The following is a 25,893-nucleotide window of genomic DNA, read 5'->3' on the forward strand; positions in this document are numbered from 1 at the left end:
CGGAATGTGGATGCCAGCACTGAAGGAGGTGGCTGTAAACTGGGGATTAATTGGTTTGCAGGCAATCTGATGAGCTATTCTCAGAACTGAGAGAAATTAGCATCAAAGCAGAGCTCACCTACTTTATTCAAAACCACCCGACCCATCACAGCTGGTTGTCCCTATTACGACTCATGGAAGAGTCTTCGATGCCTTGTTTATAGAGGGTTGCCAATCCTCCAAACCAGTATATGATCCAGGAAGCAAAGATTAATCACCAAACCACTGCTGCAGGCAATCCAGGGGGAAATACTGGATTAAAATTTGAAACATTTTTGGGCCAACATTCCTTCCTCAATCGCCAGCACAAAAGCTGATTCAAACAATTGTTTGCAATGTCTTGTACATGTGATTAATGCAATAAATCATTAAATTAAATGTTTGAGCTGTGTTCCTCAGGGATCTGTACTAAGACCTCTGCTGTTGGATGTATAATAATGGGATACAGAGCAGTTTTGAAATTTGCAGATACCACCGACTTCAAGACCATAAACAGCCGCTGGACAGTGGAATTCAGTGAGGTGAGATGCTGCAGCAGAAAAAATGGAGGCAAGAGGATACAAAACCAGAGAACGTGTGTTCAAGTCTTTGAAGATCACAAGACTGGTTAATGAAAGATCAGGGATTGATAGAGGCAAAATGAAAAAGCCCTCCTCCACCAGAATATTGTCTAATTCTGGTATCACATGTGGAAGGTGCAGAACACATTTACTAGAACAGTGCCAGAGGTGAGGATTAGCAAAATAGACTGGAGGAAGGGCCAGCAGTGGTTAGCACTGCTGCGTCACAGCGCCACCCACGGGCCTGGTTTGGATCCTGGCTCTGGGTCACTGTCCATGTGGAGTTTGCACCTTCTTCCCGTGTCTGTGTGGCTCTTACCCCCACAATCCAAAAAGATGTCGGGTAGGTGGATTGGCCACGCTAAATTGCCCTTCAATTGGGAACAAAAAAATGATTCAAATATTTTTTTTAAATGGAGAAGCTGGAATTATTTTACTTGAAAACTGAGATGGCTGAAAGGAAATTTGATGAAAGGTGTTTAGACGAGCAACTGTTTCCAATAACCAGAGGACACAAGTTTGTGATTGTTTAGGATTTGGAAATGCACTGGTGCTGGCTGGCTGGGCTGGTGGGGGGGGGGGGGGGGGGGGAAGAAGAGAGAACACATTGGAAATGCACTGGGGGTGGGGGGGAAGAGAGAACACATTGGAAATGCACTGGTGCTGGCTAGGGGGGTGGGGAACACGATAATTCATTCTTGGAGAAAAACTGCAGGGATGTGGACAGGTGCAGCTCGGATGTGCTGAATGGCCGTCTTCTGTGCTCCATAATGATTCTAGGGTCACGTAAATGCAAGTCATTCCTTCAGTTTCCATTTAGATTCGGCTTTTTCTAATTGCCTAGCCATTAAAAACACAAGATTCCATCCAATGTTGAACAGTTGTCACTTTTTTAATGAAACATAACCATTTACATTGTGACACAACTGAATGATTACAGAAATCACACCAGATTAGAATCTCAGCTCCCATTTTGAAGTATTGCAATTCACACCACATACCTCATGTTTTCAGCCAACCACTCAAGCAGCAGAATATAAGTTCCAGGATGGCAGGGTGCTGCAGATTAGTTACACTGATTATTTAAATACAGTAGGATCCAAAAGGGTTATACATGATCAGATATTGAATACCGATGGCTTGCATTTTCACAAAGAAACACAGTCCTGCCATCAGCAACACAGAAAGCCATGTGCAGTCCTTGGGTCAGTTGCACACAAAATATTTGATTGTTTGTCCAAGGCAGCTACAAAAAGGCACCATTCTCAAACCCTCGCACCAAATTGCTTCACGACAAAATTAATGGCAGTACTGAATGAAAATAAGGCAATCTTCAACCTCTCTTGGGATTGTGCTATTTATAGAAGCAAAGACAGCAGGGATGACCAAAACAGAAAATGCTGCAATATACTCCATTTTAACAAGTACCCACCTGAGATATTAACAGATGTTGAAACGTGCAGGGTGCATTTCAGCACCGTTCTAATATTTGGTGTGAGACTTTTTTTTTTTCTGGGATGGAGTCGGACACTAGGAACTGCTTCCTGTCCCCATTTACATTGGAAACCCTCATATTTAGTACATTGAAATTGTCTCTACTGCTCGAGAAAGATATTGTGGCAATGTATAATTTTAGTACGAGGGAAATACATTCATCTAGGTCATTCAGCTAAAGGAGTCCTGTATTTTAAAGTACCCTGTACATAAATGGTAGTAATATTTAACTTTGTAAACACTAGTTTGGCTACTTTTGACAGAAGCACATTAATGCACTCTGCCATTCTGTACACCAAAAATAAAATGTATTTTAAGTGTCACATTATGCTATTTCTTGTCTAATACTGTTGCCTATAAGCTAAAGAGAATCAGGCACTTCACTCGCGCGCAACCTGTATTTGGGTTGCCTTCACCCGAGGTCCATAGTTTGGATACGTGATGGGACCAGTGCAGGGAGATGGATCTATTTGCTTTGCAAATTATGAAACTCACTTGACAGGTCCAAGATTAATGAACACTTGCGATCATAAACAGGAATAAATGTGGGAGGGGAAAAATGCAACATCCAGTTCAGGAACTTAAAGCCCAAGAAGCTTTCAAAGTTTGAAACAATCCCATTCCAATTTATTTATTCTTTTTAAAAATAATTTTAGAGTACCCAATTCTTTTTTTCTCCCCCCCTCCCCCCCTAATTAAAGAGCAATTTAGCACGGCTAATCCACCTACCCTGCCCATCTTTGGGTTGTGGGGGTGAGACCCACACAGACACAGGGAGAATACAAACTCCACACGGGCAGTGACCAGAGCCCTCGGTGCCATGAGGCAGCAGTGCTAACCACGGCGCCACCCTAATCCCACTTCAATTTAGTCAGCAAATGTTTCATTGAATAAATTCCTCAACAGTTTGAACACAGTTCAACAGGTAAGTACGCCCAATTAAACAACTACTTGTATTTCTTTTGCATTTTTCAAGTCATAAAAACATCCCAAGGCGCTTCGTAATCAAACAGTAGTTTGTGTTGCATAAGGAGACAATAGGGCAGAAGATTAAAAATCCTGGTCAAAGAGGTAGCTTTCATAGAGCATCTTGGAGAAGAGAGAGGGATGAGGCACATAAGTTTCGAAGGGGTTTCTGGAGATCCAGACATCTGAGGCCATGGTCACTAATGTTGGGTTAAATCAGGGATTCTCAAGAGGGCAGGATTGGAGTAGAGGGTATAGAGACTGGGAAGGGTGAGGCCATGAAGAGATCTGAAAACAAGGATGAGAATTCTTTTTAAATGGAGGCATTTTCTAACAGGAGCCAATGTAGATCCGGAAGCATGGGGGTGATCAGAGAATGGGAAATGGACACAAGTTTGGGGACACAATCTCGTGTTACAGAAACTGGAGCCCAGACAGGAGTAGGCTGGAATCTAGCAGAAATAGTGGGATGGATGAGGATTTAAGTAGGTGGTGTTGGGATGGATGTGGTTAGAAGGTCATCGGAGGGTCAAATATGACACCAAGGTTGCGAGCAGTCTGGTTCCGCTTCAGAGAGTTGGCATGAAGAGGGATGAAGTCGGTGACCAGCGAATAGAGTCCTTCCAATACTTAGCTGGTGGCAGTTTGTATTCATCCAATACCGTTATGTGAACAAGCAGTCTGGCAATTTTATAAATTTAGAGTGCTCAATTCATTTTTTTCCAATTAAGGGCCAATTTAACGTGGCCAATCCACCTACCCAGCACATCTTTGGGTTGTGGGGGTGAGACCCACACAAACGCAGGGAGAATGTGCAAACTCCACACGGTTAGTGACCCAGGGCCGGGATCGAACCCGGGACCTCGGCGCCATGAGGCAGCTGTGCTAGCCACTGCGCCACCGTGCAGTCTGGCAATTTAGAGATGGCGGAGGGAACGAGAGAGATGGATTTGAAGAGGAGCCGGGAAAACCACGTGGCCATAGCATGAGAAATGAGAGCCAAGAATTGATCCTTGGGGGACACTGGGGTAAAGGTGTAGGTGCCGGAAAAGTCATTGATGTCGGTGATTCTCCAGGATAGATATGAATAAAACCAGGCGAGTATAGCAGTATGGTGGAGAGGCATTGGAGGAGGATGGCATGGGCAACCACATCAGAGGCTGCAGACAGGTCGAGCAGGACATGGCGGGATCAGGGCGGCACAGTGGTTAGCACTGTTGCTTCACAGCTCATGGGTCCCAGGTTCGATTCCCGGCTTGGGTCACTGTCTGCGGAGTCTGCACGTTCTCCCCGTGTCTGCGTGGGTTCCGTCCGGGTGCTCTGGTTTCCTCCCACAAGTCCCGAAAGACATGCTTGTTAGGTGAATTGGACATTCTGAATTCTCCCTCTGTGTACCCGAACAGGCGCCGGAATGTGGCGACTAGGGGATTTTCACAGTAACTTCATTGCAGTGTTAATGTAAGCCTACTTGTGACAATAATAAAGGTTATTATTATAGTTTACCTTTGTTAGTCACAGAATGTCATGTCAGACTTTGATAAAAGTCTTGGCACAAACCTGATGGAAGAGATGTAGTTCTGGGAAAGATGGGCATAGATTTGGGAGGCGACAGTTCGTTCAAAGACTTTGGAGAGAGGAAAGGGAGGTTTTGAAGTGGGGCAATAGTTTTTTTTGCAAAGATGAAGGGATCAAAGGTTGCTTTTATTTTGATGACAAAGAAAGGTGATAATAGCAGATTTGGAGACTGCCAGTGGAGAGAGAGCGGCTATCAGCGAGAATGGGAGGCCAGGAAGGAAAGTTAGATGATCAGTTTAGTGGGAATACGGTTGAGGAAGCAGAAGGTGGGTCTCAAGGACAAGATGAACGGAAGAGGGCATGAGGAGAGATGAGAGAGAAAGATGAGATTTCAGGGCTAGGGCAGAGAGGAACCTTAAGAGAAAGGTGGGTCCCATGGATTAGTAGGAGAAAGGGAAGATATAGAGACAGCTTATTGGATTATCTGAATCTTAGTGACAAAGTCATCCATGAGCTCCTCACGCTTGTTGGAGATTAGGGTAGAGGGACAAAAGATAAATGTATGAAATGGGGGAAAACAGCCAGGATTATCTTTCCATTCCAAGATGATCTTTATTCACCAGATCTGGTGATGAATGGCTAAAATCAATTGTCCACCATATATATCCACTCAAGGCCGTGTCCCTTGGACATAAGGGCTGTATCTGGTCAGAGTGGTCTACTAAAGCGAGAGTAATGGACAAGCACAACTGAAGGATGAGCAGATGGGTAGCAGCATACACATTATGGTGAATAGAAAATCAGGGGCTGAGATTTTGAAAGTGCAGTTGTGTAAAGCGGGAGATGGTTTGTTCCCCTGGTTTAGAGGGGGTTGGGGGGGAGAAAGTGAGCTTTGGGTGGAGAACGATGGAAGGAAACTATCAGTGCTTGACAAGATAGGAGTAGCAAGGCCGCGTGAGATGGTTAAGTTTGGGGTGCTAGAATTATAATTTTAGAATATTTAGGTGGAGGAAAAGAATGGGAGGGCACCAAACCTGGAGGAGAGCGAACACGATGAATTGATATAGAAGTTGACAACAAAAATTAGGTTTTATATATTCAGACCATTTATAAAATAGTGATAATCCTCATTGCATCTCCACTGATCTGACTAGCCAAAGGGAAAGGTTGGAATTCAATATGAATTAAATATTCCCATACTCTTATTGTCAACATGCAACTGCTCCAATGGGGAGAAAGCACAATCACGATTTAGAATTTGTTATAACTTAGGGAAGGTATGATGAAGGTTGTTAAAATTCTCAAACGGGTAGTCTTAGCAGATTTCAGAAATAGACAGTGATTGGAAAGGACATTACCCACATCTGGAAGACTACAAAATGCAATTTGGCATCTGGCATGTACAATTTTATTTAAGTTAATTAATGAAGGTCAACTGTAAAAACCTAAATTTCATTCTGTGAAAGGGACTCAGGAGCAACAGAAGGTCACTCCTGCTTCACCAATCTCTTTCGTCCACAGCTTAAATGTGATCGTTGGAGAGTTAGAAATGAATACCTTCAATCTCAGTATCAGCATTCAAACATTTGTAAGAAATTCCTTTGTTTGCCATGAACCTGTTTATTTTTGTGATTACTTTCTTATAAAGTAGGAACCAAAAGAATTTCATGTCATACCAATAATCATTCCTACTAAAAGAGCTTGTTTTGAAGCACAAGATGAAGACAGGGTATGACAGCTTCCAGGGTCTGTGGCAGTCAGTTTCAGCTGTTGTTTTATTGATTTTCTTTAAACCGGGGAGAATTGATACCATATCTATTTAGGACCGGTTGGAATTATGATACTGAAGCATGATATCACATAGAGCCACTGACAACTATACCTCAGCATACAATAACATGGCAGAAAATGTAATACATCTCTTTTGTCTTTGTGTTCATAAATATTTTGATCAGTTAGCTGTGCTAAAGTAATACTCTAATATTAACATAATTGTTCCTTTTAATAAGTGTGTGTAATGAAAAATATATGTGATAAGGAAAATCTGTCCACACATACACGTCGCCAGAATCACTTCAAAAAACAGGATCGGAAGTGCAGACAAGAAATAGTTGTTGCCAGGCTGTTGCTAGGGAGAAAATGCAGACGAAGATAGCATGCCTCTTGAACTGAAGGTCGAGACAGTTTGCTGTACTGTACCTTGAACAGAGCACTGGCAATGCTGCCAACAGGCACCAAGTTCACCCCTTTTTCCGTTTTGCCCTTTATAGGAAGTACAATTCCTCTGGCGTCACTCATACCCTCCCAGCATGCTATTGGCACTGTTTGCACGGTATTGCTGGTACATTGAGGCATTCATGGAAGGGAACGCGAGCTGAAAAATTCCCAGCGAGGTGCCAGTGATACCAGCGCCTCCAATTAGTGCTCTCTCTTTCATTTAAATGATGCCACACTCACCAAACTGTCTCGAAATCCAAACAATCCCAAGTAATAAGTAAGCAAAGCAAGGAACTCTATACATTGCCGCTATGTTTAATATATGGTTTTCCATTATCAGTAAAGATTAACTAAAATATTTTTTGCTGCAAAGTAAAACTAGCAGAGACAGGAACTATATAGATTCATGGTAGTATAAAGTTCACCCTCGGTTTCATTACACGTCTGACTGAAGTTCAATGAAATGGCATTGAGTAGCTTACAGAAAAGCTTTCAAAGATACGATCGCCTGAAATTAAAGATTTCTAACGCTGCATCCTTAATCGCCGACACTCGGTACTACCAGATTCCAACTCTTCTTCAGCTCCTGTCTTTCACCCTGGTTTGCCTTTAAACTTCTTGCTTCAGCCTTATGGGGGGCTCCAAGTTCTCTATGATTGCCATGAGCCCCACGATGTAACGGGCCAGCGACTGACTCAAGCAAAACAAGTTGGCTGACTGCAGATGTGTTTCCCCCGTCCTAGCAGTCCTGCAAAAATCTGATAAACTAAAGGATTACGCAGGTTTCTCAATCTACTTTTGTGCAACTGACCCATTAATGCAATTTTAGCAAAGTGCCTGTAGTTTTTTTTTTCTCCACGGTATGATATAAGTAAACATACAAATTGTCATAGCTTCAACAACAAACATCCAAGCATCCATTTTAAGAGCAAGTTACAGCTTGCATATGTGCCTAAGAAAGAAAAAAAAAAATATCTGTTGCTTAATGTAGGCATCACATTCCAAAATGTAGAAATCTATTACATACACTTTAAATACTGCCATTTACAAAGTTGGAACATTTACAAAAAATTGCACATTAATCCAAATTTGGTGAGAGAGAGAAGGGGCCAGGAAGGAAAGCAAGCAGTAGTCACACAGGTTACTGGAGCTGGAGGAGCTTCACGATATGACTGAGGGATTCTACCGAAGCAAAGGCCAAGTACTGACAACAGAGCCAGACCTCCAGGCTAACACTGCATTCGGTGTCTATGGCCTTCTCTGCAAATTTGATCATAAGTAGCGTCCGCTTTAGGTCCAGCCAGTTCTGCAGCACGTTATTCCTCTCTGCAGTGCTGCTGAGGGAGTTGAGTGTCTGGAGCAAGTCATCACGTGGTCCCCACAGGAGGCACTGCAAGTAGACTTTGGCATCTGAAATGAGGATGCGCTCCGAGGGATTGGGGTGCAGGAGCAGACCCGCCAGCTGCTGCAGCCCCTGCGAGTATACGGAGCGTTTAGGGATGACCGGTAGGTCTGTTCGAGTGTATTCCTTTTCTTTCAGTTCTGGGTTTTCTTCAAAAGGATTGGGTAGGTGCAGCATCTCATAAATGAGAATTCCTGTTTGAAACTCGTCACACTTTTTGTACTGGGTGATGGTGATGATCTCGGGAGCGAGCCTCGACTGATCCCTTAAGACCTCGAGATCTACCACCTGACTCTTCTGCTTGGCCTGGGAGAAGTTGCTGACAATAAGTCGTGCCAATTGAGTGTTTGGGTTGGTGTTTTCTGCTTCACAGTTTACGGAGGTTCCTTGTCGACATCGCACCAAGAGCAAATTCTCCAACCTTAAGTCACAGTGAGTAACATGGTGCGGTTTTAAGTGATTGAGCCCGGCACACAGTTGCAGCAGTAGTAAGCACACTTGTCGCTCATAGATGTCGGGGCTCTTTGTGTGCCGAGGTGCCGATTCCTGCACAAAGTCAGCAACAGTTTGGTATGGAACCTCTCGCGTGATCACCACCACACGGCTCCTGTGTTTGCTGGAAGTTCCCTTGGAGGTGGAGTTGTTCCTTTTTGTGGCATTTTGAATATCTGAGCTATCTTCATCTTCCTCCTCTTCTAATACTGGGGCGTTGGGATCCTCCCACGGAAGCATGCGGACTGGCACCTCGGCTAGGAAGTGCCCACAGTCCTGTTGGATGTTGAAGTGCACGGCAAGGCTCTGCCTTACAGCCAGACTGTGATAATACAGCTGCTGGGACGCTTTTGCTTGACTTTTACAGATCTGGGAAAAAAGGATAGAAGATAAAAGTTTAAAGGCAGGGAAGAGTAGAGGACATCTTTCTTGGTAAGCACAAAAAAAATCTCTCAGCATTCTGTCACGCAGTCATTCCTCGAACTTCACAATGCTACCACCAGATGGAGCTTCATAATCTGCAGGTTCTCGGGCTCCACAGAAAAGCTTCCATTTACACTCGTCACATTTAATTAGAGAATTTATAGCTCAGAAACAGGCCATTCGACCTAATGCCAGGATTTATGCTCTATGGAAGACTCCTCCCAGGCATCTGAATCGAACCCCATCAAAGTGATTATTATTATTCTAACCCTTTCTGTCCCATGAGTTTATCTAAATTCTGCTCAAGTGCCCCACTATTTTTTGCCTTCAATACTCCTTGTGATAGCAGGTTCCACATTCTCACCATTCTCCGAGTGAAGACATTCCCCCTGAATTCCTTCTTGGATTTATGAGGACGGATTTATATTCATGACCCCTAGTTTTGGACTCTCAGAATATTTTCACTGAAATTATAAAGGGGTTTGATGAGGTAAAGTTATATTAGGCGTTCAATTGAGGAACATCAATTTCTGTGCTTAACTGCCAGACAAGTGTGCATGGAGACAGACGCGCGCGCATCCTGGCAGACAGGCGCGCACACCCTCGCAGACAGGCGCGCCCACACCCTCGCAGACAGGCGCGCCCACACCCTCGCAGACAGGCGCGCCCACACCCTGGCAGACAGGCGCGCCCACACCCTGGCAGACAGGCGCGCGCACACCCTGGCAGACAGGCGCGCGCACACCCTGGCAGACAGGCGCGCGCACACCCTGGCAGACAGGCGCGCGCACACCCTGGCAGACAGGCGCGCGCACACCCTGGCAGACAGGCGCGCTCACACCCTGGCAGACAGGCGCGCGCGCACCCTCGCAGACAGGCGCGCGCGCACCCTCGCAGACAGGCGCGCGCGCACCCTCGCAGACAGGCGCGCGCGCACCCTCGCAGACAGGCGCGCGCGCACCCTCGCAGACAGGCGCGCACGCACCCTCGCAGACAGGCGCGCACGCACCCTCGCAGACAGGCGCGCACACACCCTCGCAGACAGGCGCGCACACACCCTCGCAGACAGGCGCGCACACACCCTCGCAGACAGGCGCGCACACACCCTCGCAGACAGGCGCGCACACACCCTCGCAGACAGGCGCGCACACACCCTCGCAGACAGGCGCGCACACACCCTCGCAGACAGGCGCGCACACCCCCTCGCAGACAGGCGCGCACACCCCCTCGCAGACAGGCGCGCACACACCCTCGCAGACAGGCGCGCACACACCCTCGCAGACAGGCGCGCGCACACCCTCGCAGACAGGCGCGCGCACACCCTTGCAGACAGGCGCACACACACCCTCGCAGACAGGCACGTTGTAGCCACCTAAAATGGCTGATTCCCAATTAATTTGGCCAAAACCCGATATAAAATGGCTAACCGAAAAGGCTGATGGGAAAAGCAGCCAACAGGACACAAACGGACAGCTGCAGACAGAATAGCGTATTCAGCTCTGGGGAAGTCGGCCCAGATCGATACTCAGGACTATTAGCAGCACATCAACCCAGACATCTGCAGTTTAATCAGCTATCCCCGGGAACAATTGAAACATATTAGCAATTGAATGCCGGGCCAGACCTGTCGGCGCCTGCAGTGGCCGAAACAAAGACAGGTGAACGACCACCCTCCGATCGGGGAATCGCCTCGCAATTGGACGTATCAAACCCAGTGATTGGGAACAAGTCCAATCACTTGGGACTCAGAGTCAAGGGCCGCCCCGAGAGGCGGGAAGCCCCTGGGCCTTATAAAGTGAGGGGCCAAGTTCAGATCTCTCTCTCTCTCTCTCTTCTTCTCATGCTCGAGACCTTCGCAAGAACATCGACCAGAAACAGTAAGTCTGACTCCAGCGATCGCTACCCGATAGAGACTCCTAGCCATTGACCCGTATCAGCCTTTCTGAATCCCGCGGGCCAGATCCGATTCGATAAGCCATTCGTTTCCCTGACCTGGTGGGCCCTTCCTAAAGTTAAGTATTGGCCAGTAGTGGTAGGTTTCTATATAGATAGTAGGATTATTGTATAAACATTACCTGTTGTATATAATAAATGACCGTTAATTTCAATCTTACTAAGCGGTGTGCTGACTTATTAATCATAACTCAAGCTTGAACCACGTGGCGGTATCAGAAAAATACTTGGCGACTCGTGAGCAAAGGTGACATAATCAGAACTAATAAACTAAGGCTAAAAAGAGCAACATAATTGGCGACTCTGGTGGGACCCGACATAGAAGTGGAAAACCACTCGGGGAGAACCCCAGAAATTTGAATAGAACCCAATCGGAAACAAAAACAAACACAAAAAAAAAATAACCCACAAGTGTTCAAGCGGTTCTGGTTAATAATTCACAATTCGGAAGTGTGTGTATGCATGCGTAACTAACAGGGCTATAAGGTTTTGTTGCGTCAAAACTGTCGGAAGTCTGTATTTTCGTAAATTAGCGCAAGCCGTACCCGCATCTATGACACCACCTTAGCCCCCTGTTCCAAATTTGAACGTAACAAGCAGATAAGAGAGATGGCCATGCAGGCAATGCAACGCTTCATGAACCCCGAAGAATTTGCGGTCGCACCGATCAGCAGCATTAAAGTGGGACAGTGTCCCATTTGGAAAGTGGAAATTCGCAAATTTCTGCAGGGCAAAGGATGGCCCGTGTGGAGCGGTTTCTGTAATAATGACGACTCAGGTCCCGGAAGTATAGGGCATACTTGGTGGGAGAACATGACTGAAATCCATAAGAAAAGCTTAGCGAAAGCGCGCAAGCCAATGGCAATCGTGTCCTGCATGGCACAATTGCGAGGCACAGAGGAGGTCGTCAGGACGCTCCGAAAAGAAATAGAAGGCATACATCGTATGAGTAAAATCGATGTATGCGAGATGGAAAAAGAGAACTTGGAATTGAAAAGGCAGTTAGAAGCCAAGGACGAAGAGGTGGCTGACGCCAAACGGGGTCACCAGTCTTGTCTGGCGCATTTAAGCAGTTTTCAATCCCAGTATGAGAAGGCTTATCAGGACACGCAGCGTGCCGTCCTGGTTAAGAAAGAGACGGAGAAGCAGGTGGAGACGCTACAGAAGCAATGTAGTGATCTCAAGGCAGCCTTGAGAGCGCTCCACACTGCAACCACGGAATAAAGGCAGAGTACCTTAGACCATGCGAAGTGCCAAAAGCAAATTGCAGACCTGCAATCAATGCTTTCTGTCCAAAAGGGATTCCAAGACACCTTTGGGGAAAGTTTAGAACAGGAAGACGGCCCTGATTGGGAAGAACTGCAAGAGACATCGCAGAGATATGTTCAGGGAACATGTGCGCAGGGAAAGCCCCAAAGGAGGAGAGCACCCCCACCCCCCACACAGCAGGTAATACAGGCTCCCATGAACCCTGTAACAACCCACCGCACCGCCACAGCAGACGAGGCGGAAGTCTTATATTCCACCCCCCTCACAGTGACCCAATTACGGGACACGTGTGCTAAAATCACACCGTTGCTCCCCGCTTCAGACCCACACTATTTCTTTGCCACCGTCAAACACCAGGCGACCATGTACGGCCTGGATGAGAAAGAGCAGGTAAAGCTCACGGTCCTCAGCTTAGATCCATCGGTCGCAGCAGCCCTTCCCGACCCACAGAATGTAGGAGGATGCACCCTTGCAGAAATGCATTCCGCGATCCTGGATCGGGTATAACCGGGGCGACCCCGTAGATGGCCTAAATAAGTGCAGACAGAAAAAGTCTGAACACCCCACAGCGTTCGCAGGACGCTTATGGATTCACTTTGAAGCCGTTTTCGGAAATGTAGACCGTGCCCATTTGTCCGCAGACAATATGGCCAAATGGACCCGCACCCTTATCTCCCATGCCACGGAAGCAGGACAGAATGCCTGTAGTAATTATGACCCCTCGGAGGAGGCTCATAATGAGAAGTGGGTGGTCAAAAGATTGTCCCGCGTTTGGGAACAAGCGGCTCACAGTAAACACGCAGCTAGAACCCCTGAGGAAAAACAAGCCGCCGCAGACGTGCAGGCAGTAAGAACCACTCTTCGCAACCCCGCCTGGGTAAACGAGGGAAAGAGCAACCCCTCAGCAAAACCGCAAGAATGCTACAATTGCGGACAATTGGGACATTTTGCCAAAGAATGCAATGGCCCTAAAAAGCCACAGAGAGCCCAACAGACAGGCACTCTCAATAAGAAAAAAACAGAACCCATACATAGCGTTAGCGCCCAGTCCAATCAGACAGACTTGACTGGAACGGACTGACAGTGTACAGGCTCCCCCAGCTGGGTCTGCGATACCCTGTGGGATAGGTCAGGACGACCCGTAGTCGCAGCAAAGGTTAGGGGACAGCCGATCGAGCTTCTTTGGGACACAGGAGGGTCCCGCACAACCTTAAATTCCTCCACCCTTGGTAAAGACACGTGGCCCTCCACAGCCACTATCACCCTCAGCGACTTCACAGGCCACTCACAACAGGGACATATCACAACCCCTGTACCCATCCAAATCGGCACCATTAATACAAAACACCCCGTAGTATTAGTCGACCTGCCCCCAACAGCAGAGCACATTTTGGGGATCGACTTCATGAATTCTCACCACCTCTCTTTCGATCCAGTCAACCAGTGTGTCTGGAAGATGGCGAAATCCGCTAGAGCCCCCGCAACGCTCAATATAGGGGATTATATGAACAAAATTAGCGCAGTAGGCGAGTTTTGGTTCAACCCCACCACACTCAGCACGGACCGACAGGTTAGGGCAGTCCTGCAAAAGAACAGGGCAGCATTCGCAACCCACAAACACGACTGTGGACGGATGACCGGTTCCGTACAAATAACAGGACCGGACCCTCAACCCCAAAAGCAGTACGGATTCCCCCAAGAAGCAGAGGGAGAAATCCTCAAGGTTATAGAAAGTTTATTAGAGCAGGGCGTCCTAAGATCGGTAGCCTCAACTAATAATGCCCCGATTTGTCCAGTAAGGAAACCCGACGGATCATGGTGCTTAACCATTGATTATCGGGAACTCAATAAAGTCACCCCCGTAGCAGCCCCCACTGTTGCAACAAGTCCCGAGACCATGCTCAAACAGGGACTCCATGCCCGATATTTCACGGTTTTGGACGTCAGTAATGGGTTCTGGTCCATTCCATTGGCAAAGGCGTGCCAGTATAAATTTGCCTTCACTTTCAAAGCGCAGCAGTACACGTGGACATGCCTGCCACAAGGCTTCCACAACTCCCCCTCCATTTTCCACCGACAGCTGGCAAATGGACTAGCAAAATTTTCTCGCCCCGAATGTCTGGTACAGTATGTAGACGATCTACTACTGCAGACAGACACCAAGGAAGAGCACATTGAGCTTCTGTCCGAACTCCTGGAATTACTACATTCCATTGGCTGTAAAGTAAACCCCAAAAAGGCCCAGATATTGGAAGAGAAAGTGGTATATTTGGGTCCTATTATCACACACGGCAAACGCGAGATCGAGCACAAAAGAATTGACTCGATCGCTAAATTGCCCCTTCCCCAACACGTTTCAGCCCTCCGGTCGTTTTTAGGATTGGTTGACTACTGCCGAAACCACATTGACGGTTTCGCCAGCAAGGCAGCGCCCCTCTCAGACCTCCCAAAGAAAGGAGCCCCCTGGGAATGGCTTCCGCAGCATACGGATGCTGTGGAATCATTAAAACAGGCGCTCATAGCCGCCCCCGCACTACAAGTTCCCAACCCGCTTTCCCCTTACGCCATAGAAGTAGCGATCACAGACCGCACCCTTTCAGCCGTGCTCCTGCAGGAACGGCACGACCAGCTAAGACCAGTGGCTTATGCCTCCCGAATTTTAGATGCTGTGGAGCAGGGATTTTCAGCCTGTGAGAGGCACCTGCTCGCAGTTTTCTGGGCAGTCCAGTACTTTTCCTACATTCCGGACTGAACCCCATCACCATTTTGACCGAGCACACCCCCACCCAACTTTTACTAGACGGACGACTTAAAGATGGTACCGTCAGCCAAATCCGCGCTGCTAGGTGGAACCCTTCTCTTACAAGGACGGGACATCACAGTAAAACGGACAAAGACTCACGTATACTTAGCGGACAATCTACAGTACCCCGGAACCCCCCATGAGTGTGAAATCATCTCGCCCCACCATAATACAGGCCCCTTTATCGCGAAAACACCCCCCAGAAAACTAGCCACTCCATCTCAAAGCCCCCCTCACCCGGACACGTGTGACCCCATTAGGATCTATGTGCAGGCGCGCAGGTGCAGCCACACCCTCACAGACACACACACTCACCCTCGCAGGCGCACACACACCCTCGCAGGAGCACCCTCGCCCTCGCAGGCGCACGCACACACCCTCGCAGGCGCACGCACACACCCTCGCAGGCGCACGCACACACCCTCGCAGGCACACGCACACACCCTCGCAGGCGCACGCACACACCCTCGCAGGCGCACGCACACACCCTCGCAGGCGCACGCACACACACCCTCGCAGGCGCACGCACACACACCCTCGCAGGCGCGCACACACACCCTCGCAGGCGCGCACACACACCCTCGCAGGCGCGCACACACACCCTCGCAGGCGCGCACACACACACCCTCGCAGGCGCGCACACACACACCCTCGCAGGCGCACACACACACCCTCGCAGGCGCACACACACACCCTCGCAGGCGCACACACACACCCTCGCAGGCGCACACACACACCCTCGCAGGCGCACACACACACCCTCGCAGGCGCACACACACACCCTCGCAGGCGCACACACACACCCTCGCAGGCGCACACACACACCCTCGCAGGCGCACACACACACCCTCGCAGGCGCACACACACACCCTCGCAGGCGCACACACACACCCTCGCAGGCGCACACACACACCCTCGCAGGCGCACACACACACCCTCGCAGGCGCACACACACACCCTCGCAGGCGCACACACACACCCTCGCAGGCGCACACACACACCCTCGCAGGCGCACACACACACCCTCGCAGGCGCACACACACACCCTCGCAGGCGCACACACACACCCTCGCAGGCGCACACACACACCCTCGCAGGCGCACACACACACCCTCGCAGGCGCACACACACACCCTCGCAGGCGCACACACACACCCTCGCAGGCGCACACACACACCCTCGCAGGCGCACACACACACCCTCGCAGGCGCACACACACACCCTCGCAGGCGCACACACACACCCTCGCAGGCGCACACACACACCCTCGCAGGCGCACACACACACCCTCGCAGGCGCACACACACACCCTCGCAGGCGCACACACACACCCTCGCAGGCGCACACACACACCCTCGCAGGCGCACACACACACCCTCGCAGGCGCACACACACACCCTCGCAGGCGCACACACACACCCTCGCAGGCGCACACACACACCCTCGCAGGCGCACACACACACCCTGGCAGGCGCACACACACACCCTGGCAGGCGCACACACACACCCTGGCAGGCGCACACACACACCCTGGCAGGCGCACACACACACCCTCGCAGGCGCACACACACACCCTCGCAGGCGCACACACACACCCTCGCAGGCGCACACACACACCCTCGCAGGCGCACACACACACCCTGGCAGGCGCACACACACACCCTGGCAGGCGCACACACACACCCTGGCAGGCGCACACACACACCCTCGCAGGCGCACACACACACCCTCGCAGGCGCACACACACACCCTCGCAGGCGCACACACACACCCTCGCAGGCGCACACACACACCCTCGCAGGCGCACACACACACCCTCGCAGGCGCACACACACACCCTCGCAGGCGCACACACACCCTCGCAGGCGCACACACACCCTCGCAGGCGCACACACTCACCCTCGCAGGCGCACACACTCACCCTCGCAGGCGCACACACTCACCCTCGCAGGCGCACACACACACCCTCGCAGGCGCACACACACACCCTCGCAGGCGCACACACACACCCTCGCAGGCGCACACACACCCTCGCAGGCGCACACACACACCCTCGCAGGCGGACACACACACCCTCGCAGGCGCACACTCACACCCTCGCAGGCGCACACTCACACCCTCGCAGGCGCACACACACACCCTCGCAGGCACACACACTCACCCTCGCAGGCGCACACACTCACCCTCGCAGGCGCACACACACACCCTCGCAGGCGCACACACACACCCTCGCAGGTGCACACACACACCCTCGCAGGCGCGCACACACCCTCGCAGGAGCACACACTCACCCTCACCCTCGCAGGAGCACACACACCCTCGCAGGCGCGCAGGCGCATCCACACCCTCGCAGGCGCACACACACCCTCGCAGGAGCACACACACCCTCGCAGGCGCGCAGGCGCATCCACACCCTCGCAGGCGCACACACCCCCTCGCAGGAGCACACACCCCCTCGCAGGAGCACACACCCCCTCGCAGGAGCACACACCCCCTCGCAGGAGCACACACACCCTCGCAGGAGCACACACACCCTCGCAGGAGCACACACTCACCCTCACCCTCGCAGGCGCACACACCCCCTCGCAGGAGCACACACCCCCTCGCAGGAGCACACACACCCTCGCAGGAGCACACACTCACCCTCACCCTCGCAGGAGCACACACTCACCCTCGCAGGAGCACACACTCACCCTCACCCTCGCAGGAGCACACACTCACCCTCGCAGGAGCACACACACCCTCGCAGGCGCGCAGGCGCATCCACACCCTCGCAGGCGCACACACACCCTCGCAGGCACACACACTCACCCTCACCCTCGCAGGAGCACACACACCCTCGCAGGAGCACCCACACCCTCGCAGGCGCATCCACACCCTCGCAGGCGCACCCACACCCTCGCAGGCACACACACTCACCCTCGCAGGAGCACACACACCCTCACAGGCGCACACACCCCCTCGCAGGCACACACACTCACCCTCACCCTCGCAGGAGCACACACACCCTCGCAGGAGCACACACACCCTCGCAGGCGCACCCACACCCTCGCAGGCGCACACGCACCCTCGCAGGCGCACACACACATCCTCGCAGGCGCACACACACACCCTCGCAGGCGCACACACACACCCTCGCAGGCGCACACACTCACCCTCGCAGGCGCACACACTCACCCTCGCAGGCGCACACACACACCCTCGCAGGCGCACACACACCCCCCCGCAGGCGCACACACACACCCTCGCAGGCGCACACACACACCCTCGCAGGCGCACACACACACCCTCGCAGGCGCACACACACACCCTCGCAGGCGCACCCACACCCTCGCAGGCGCACACACACCCTCGCAGGCGCACACACACCCTCGCAGGCGCACACACACCCTCGCAGGAGCACACACTCACCCTCGCAGGAGCACACACTCACCCTCGCCCTCGCAGGCGCACACACTCACCCTCGCCCTCGCAGGCGCACACACACCCTCGCAGGCGCACACACACACCCTCGCAGGCGCACCCTCGCAGGCGCGCAGGCGCATCCACCCCCTCGCAGGCGCACACACACCCTCGCAGGAGCACACTCACCCTCGCCCTCGCAGGCGCACACACTCACCCTCACCCTCGCAGGAGCACACACACCCTCGCAGGAGCACACACACCCTCGCAGGCGCGCAGGCGCATCCACACCCTCGCAGGCGCACACACACCCTCGCAGGCGCACACACCCCCTCGCAGGCGCACACACCCCCTCGCAGGCGCACACACACCCTCGCAGGCGCACACACACCCTCGCAGGCGCACACACACCCTCGCAGGCGCACACACACCCTCGCAGGCGCACACACAACCTCGCAGGCGCACACACAACCTCGCAGGCGCACACACACCCTCGCAGGCGCACACACACCCTCGCAGGCGCACACACACACCCTCGCAGGCGCACACACACACCCTCGCAGGCGCACACACACACCCTCGCAGGCGCACACACACACCCTCGCAGGCGCACACACACACCCTCGCAGGCGCACACACACACCCTCGCAGGCGCACACACACACCCTCGCAGGCGCACACACCCCCTCGCAGGCGCACACACCCCCTCGCAGGCGCACACACTCACCCTCACCCTCGCAGGCGCATCCACACCCTCGCAGGAGCACACACACACCCTCGCAGGCGCACACACACACCCTCGCAGGCGCACACACACACCCTCGCAGGCGCACACACACACCCTCGCAGGCGCACACACACACCCTCGCAGGCGCACACACACACCCTCGCAGGCGCACACACACACCCTCGCAGGCGCACACACACACCCTCGCAGGCGCACACACACACCCTCGCAGGCGCACACACACACCCTCGCAGGCGCACACACACACCCTCGCAGGCGCACACACACACCCTCGCAGGCGCACACACACACCCTCGCAGGCGCACACACACACCCTCGCAGGCGCACACACACACCCTCGCAGGCGCACACACACACCCTCGCAGGCGCACACACACACCCTCGCAGGCGCACACACACACCCTCGCAGGCGCACACACACACCCTCGCAGGCGCACACACACACCCTCGCAGGCGCACACACACACCCTCGCAGGCGCACACACACACCCTCGCAGGCGCACACACACACCCTCGCAGGCGCACACACACACCCTCGCAGGCGCACACACACACCCTCGCAGGCGCACACACACACCCTCGCAGGCGCACACACACACCCTCGCAGGCGCACACACACACACCCTCGCAGGCGCACACACACACACCCTCGCAGGCGCGCACACACACACTCGCAGGCGCAACCACACCCTCGCAGGCGCGCACACATCCTCGCAGGCGCACACACACCCTCGCAGGAGCACACACTCACCCTCGCCCTCGCAGGCGCACACACACCCTCGCAGGCGCACACACACACCCTCGCAGGCGCACACACACACCCTCGCAGGCGCACACACACCCTCGCAGGCGCACACACACACTCGCAGGCGCACACACTCACCCTCGCAGGCGCACACACTCACCCTCGCAGGCGCACACACTCACCCTCGCAGGCGCACACACACACCCTCGCAGGCGCACACACACACCCTCGCAGGCGCACACACACACCCTCGCAGGCGCACACACACACCCTCGCAGGCGCACACACACACCCTCGCAGGCGCACACACACACCCTCGCAGGCGCACACACACACCCTCGCAGGCGCACACACACACCCTCGCAGGCGCGCACACACACCCTCGCAGGCGCACACACACACCCTCGCAGGTGCACACACACACCCTCGCAGGTGCACACACACACCCTCGCAGGCGCGCACACACCCTCGCAGGAGCACACACTCACCCTCACCCTCTCAGGAGCACACACACCCTCGCAGGCGCATCCACACCCTCGCAGGCGCACACACCCCCTCGCAGGCGCACACACCCCCTCGCAGGAGCACACACACCCTCGCAGGAGCACACACTCACCCTCACCCTCGCAGGAGCACACACACCCTCGCAGGAGCACACACACCCTCGCAGGCGCGCAGGCGCATCCACACCCTCGCAGGCGCACACACCCCCTCGCAGGCACACACACTCACCCTCACCCTCGCAGGAGCACACACACCCTCGCAGGCACACACACTCACCCTCACCCTCGCAGGAGCACACACACCCTCGCAGGCGCACACACACACCCTCGCAGGCGCACACACACACCCTCGCAGGCGCACACACACACCCTCGCAGGCGCACACACACACACCCTCACCCTCGCAGGAGCACACACACCCTCGCAGGTGCGCAGGCGCACACACCCCCTCGCAGGCGCACACACACACACCCTCGCAGGCGCACACACACACACCCTCGCAGGCGCACACACACCCTCGCAGGCGCACACACACCCTCGCAGGCGCACACACTCACCCTCGCAGGCGCACACACTCACCCTCGCAGGCGCACACACTCACCCTCGCAGGCGCACACACACCCTCGCAGGCGCACACACTCACCCTCGCAGGCGCACACACGCACCCTCGCAGGCGCACACACACACCCTCGCAGGCGCACACACACACCCTCGCAGGCGCACACACACACCCTCGCAGGCGCACACACACACCCTCGCAGGCGCACACACACACCCTCGCAGGCGCACACACACACCCTCGCAGGCGCACACACACACCCTCGCAGGCGCACACACACACACCCTCGCAGGCGCACACGCACACACCCTCGCAGGCGTACACACACACCCTCGCAGGCGTACACACACACCCTCGCAGGCGCACACACACACCCTCGCAGGCGCACACACACACCCTCGCAGGCGCACACACACACCCTCGCAGGCGCACACACACACCCTCGCAGGCGCACACACACACCCTCGCAGGCGCACACACACACCCTCGCAGGCGCACACACACACCCTCGCAGGCGCACACACACACCCTCGCAGGCGCACACACACACCCTCGCAGGCGCACACACACACCCTCGCAGGCGCACACACACACCCTCGCAGGCGCACACACACACCCTCGTAGGCGCACACACACACCCTCGCAGGCGCACACACACCCTCGCAGGAGCACACACTCACCCTCGCAGGCGCACACACACCCTCGCAGGCGCACACACACCCTCGCAGGCGCACACACACCCTCGCAGGCGCACACACACCCTCGCAGGCGCACACACACACCCTCGCAGGCGCGCACACACCCTCGCAGGCGCGCACACACACACCCTCGCAGGCGCACACACACACCCTCGCAGGCGCACACACACACCCTCGCAGGCGCACACACACACCCTCGCAGGCGCACACACACACCCTCGCAGGAGCACACACTCACCCTCACCCTCGCAGGCGCATCCACACCCTCGCAGGCGCGAACACACACACCCTCGCAGGCGCACACACACACACCCTCGCAGGCGCACACACCCCCTCGCAGGCGCACACACCCCCTCGCAGGCGCACACACCCCCTCGCAGGCGCACACACACACCCTCGCAGGCGCACACACTCACCCTCACCCTCGCAGGCGCATCCACACCCTCGCAGGCGCACACACACACACCCTCGCAGGCGCACACACACCCTCGCAGGCGCATCCACACCCTCGCAGGCGCACACACACACACCCTCGCAGGAGCACACACACCCTCGCAGGCGCACACACACACCCTCGCAGGCGCACACACACACCCTCGCAGGCGCACACACACCCTCGCAGGCGCACACACACACCCTCGCAGGCGCACACACACACCCTCGCAGGAGCACACACTCACCCTCACCCTCGCAGGCGCATCCACACCCTCGCAGGCGCGCACACACACACCCTCGCAGGCGCACACACCCCCTCGCAGGCGCACACACCCCCCTCGCAGGCGCACACACACCCTCGCAGGCGCACACACACCCTCGCAGGCGCACACACTCACCCTCACCCTCGCAGGCGCATCCACACCCTCGCAGGCGCACACACACACACCCTCGCAGGCGCACACACACCCTCGCAGGCGCATCCACACCCTCGCAGGCGCACACACACCCTCGCAGGCGCACACACACCCTCGCAGGCGCACACACACCCTCGCAGGCGCACACACACACCCTCGCAGGCGCACACACTCACCCTCACCCTCGCAGGCGCATCCACACCCTCGCAGGCGCACACACTCACCCTCACCCTCGCAGGCGCATCCACACCCTCGCAGGCGCACACACACCCTCGCAGGCGCACACACACCCTCGCAGGCGCACACACACCCTCGCAGGCGCACACACACCCTCGCAGGAGCACACACACCCTCGCAGGCGCATCCACACCCTCGCAGGCGCACACACACCCTCGCAGGCGCATCCACACCCTCGCAGGCGCACACACACCCTCGCAGGCGCATCCACACCCTCGCAGGCGCACACACACCCTCGCAGGCGCACACACACCCTCGCAGGCGCACACACACACCCTCGCAGGCGTACACACTCACCCTCGCAGGCGTACACACTCACCCTCGCAGGCGCACACACACCCTCGCAGGAGCACACACACCCTCGCAGGCGCGCAGGCGCATCCACACCCTCGCAGGCGCACACCCTCACCCTCGCAGGCGCACACACACACCCTCGCAGGCGCACACACACACCCTCGCAGGCGCACACACACACCCTCGCAGGCGCACACACACACCCTCGCAGGCGTACACACTCACCCTCGCAGGCGTACACACACACCCTCGCAGGCGTACACACACACCCTCGCAGGCGCACACACACACCCTCGCAGGCGCACACACACACCCTCGCAGGCGCACACACACACCCTCGCAGGCGCACACACACACCCTCGCAGGCGCACACACACACCCTCGCAGGCGCACACACACACCCTCGCAGGCGCACACACACACCCTCGCAGGCGCACACACACACCCTCGCAGGCGCACACACACACCCTCGCAGGCGCACACACACACCCTCGCAGGCGCACACACACACCCTCGTAGGCGCACACACACACCCTCGCAGGCGCACACACACCCTCGCAGGAGCACACACTCACCCTCGCAGGCGCACACACACCCTCGCAGGCGCACACACACCCTCGCAGGCGCACACACACCCTCGCAGGCGCACACACACCCTCGCAGGCGCACACACACACCCTCGCAGGCGCACACACACCCTCGCAGGCGCGCACACACACACCCTCGCAGGCGCACACACACACCCTCGCAGGCGCACACACACACCCTCGCAGGCGCACACACACACCCTCGCAGGCGCACACACACACCCTCGCAGGAGCACACACACACCCTCGCAGGAGCACACACTCACCCTCACCCTCGCAGGCGCATCCACACCCTCGCAGGCGCGAACACACACACCCTCGCAGGCGCACACACACACACCCTCGCAGGCGCACACACACACACCCTCGCAGGCGCACACACCCCCTCGCAGGCGCACACACCCCCTCGCAGGCGCACACACACACCCTCGCAGGCGCACACACTCACCCTCACCCTCGCAGGCGCATCCACACCCTCGCAGGCGCACACACACACACCCTCGCAGGCGCACACACACCCTCGCAGGCGCATCCACACCCTCGCAGGCGCACACACACACACCCTCGCAGGAGCACACACACCCTCGCAGGCGCACACACACACCCTCGCAGGCGCGCACACACACCCTCGCAGGCGCACACACACACCCTCGCAGGCGCACACACACACCCTCGCAGGCGCACACACACACCCTCGCAGGAGCACACACTCACCCTCACCCTCGCAGGCGCATCCACACCCTCGCAGGCGCGCACACACACACCCTCGCAGGCGCACACACCCCCTCGCAGGCGCACACACCCCCCTCGCAGGCGCACACACACCCTCGCAGGCGCACACACTCACCCTCACCCTCGCAGGCGCATCCACACCCTCGCAGGCGCACACACACACACCCTCGCAGGCGCACACACACCCTCGCAGGCGCATCCACACCCTCGCAGGCGCACACACACCCTCGCAGGCGCACACACACACCCTCGCAGGCGCACACACTCACCCTCACCCTCGCAGGCGCATCCACACCCTCGCAGGCGCACACACTCACCCTCACCCTCGCAGGCGCATCCACACCCTCGCAGGCGCACACACACCCTCGCAGGCGCACACACACCCTCGCAGGCGCACACACACCCTCGCAGGCGCACACACACCCTCGCAGGAGCACACACACCCTCGCAGGCGCATCCACACCCTCGCAGGCGCACACACACCCTCGCAGGCGCATCCACACCCTCGCAGGCGCACACACACCCTCGCAGGCGCATCCACACCCTCGCAGGCGCACACACACCCTCGCAGGCGCACACACACCCTCGCAGGCGCACACACACCCTCGCAGGCGCACACACACACCCTCGCAGGCGTACACACTCACCCTCGCAGGCGTACACACTCACCCTCGCAGGCGCACACACACCCTCGCAGGAGCACACACACCCTCGCAGGCGCGCAGGCGCATCCACACCCTCGCAGGCGCACACCCTCACCCTCGCAGGCGCACACACACACCCTCGCAGGCGCATCCACACCCTCGCAGGCGCACACACACACCCTCGCAGGCGCACACACACACCCTCGCAGGCGCACACACACACCCTCGCAGGCGTACACACTCACCCTCGCAGGCGCACACACACACCCTCGCAGGCGCACACACACCCTCGCAGGTGCGCACACACACCCTCGCAGGCGCACACACACCCTCGCAGGCACACACACTCACCCTCCCAGGCGCACACACACCCTCGCAGGCGCACACACACCCTCGCAGGCGCACACACACCCTCGCAGGCGCACACACACCCTCGCAGGCGCACACACACCCTCGCAGGCACACACACTCACCCTCCCAGGCGCACACACTCACCCTCCCAGGCGCGCACACACCCTCCCAGGCGCACACACACCCTCGCAGGCGCACACACACCCTCGCAGGCGCACACACACCCTCGCAGGCGCACACACACCCTCGCAGGCGCACACACACCCTCGCAGGCGCGCACACACCCTCGCAGGCGCGCACACACACCCTCGCAGGCGCACACACACCCTCGCAGGCGCACACACACACCCTCGCAGGCACACACACTCACCCTCCCAGGCGCACACACACCCTCGCAGGCGCACACACT

General features: G+C 55.9%; 1 protein-coding gene across 5 annotated transcripts in view; it reads right to left on the reverse strand.

Moving 5' to 3' along the window:
• Positions 1-1,467: 1,467 nt before the first annotated feature.
• peak1 (pseudopodium-enriched atypical kinase 1) overlaps positions 1,468-25,893 on the reverse strand; it is a 281,748-nt gene continuing 257,322 nt past the window's right edge. For all 5 annotated transcript variants that reach the window (XM_072492775.1, XM_072492773.1, XM_072492772.1 and 2 more), the window contains one exon: positions 1,468-9,054. In XM_072492775.1, coding sequence (XP_072348876.1) covers positions 7,933-9,054 — 1,122 coding nt within the window. In that variant the 3' untranslated portion in view covers positions 1,468-7,932. The remainder of the gene's footprint in view (positions 9,055-25,893) is intronic.

The sequence above is a fragment of the Scyliorhinus torazame genome, chromosome 30, assembly GCF_047496885.1.
Source record: "Scyliorhinus torazame isolate Kashiwa2021f chromosome 30, sScyTor2.1, whole genome shotgun sequence".
Classification (NCBI taxonomy): domain Eukaryota; kingdom Metazoa; phylum Chordata; class Chondrichthyes; order Carcharhiniformes; family Scyliorhinidae; genus Scyliorhinus; species Scyliorhinus torazame.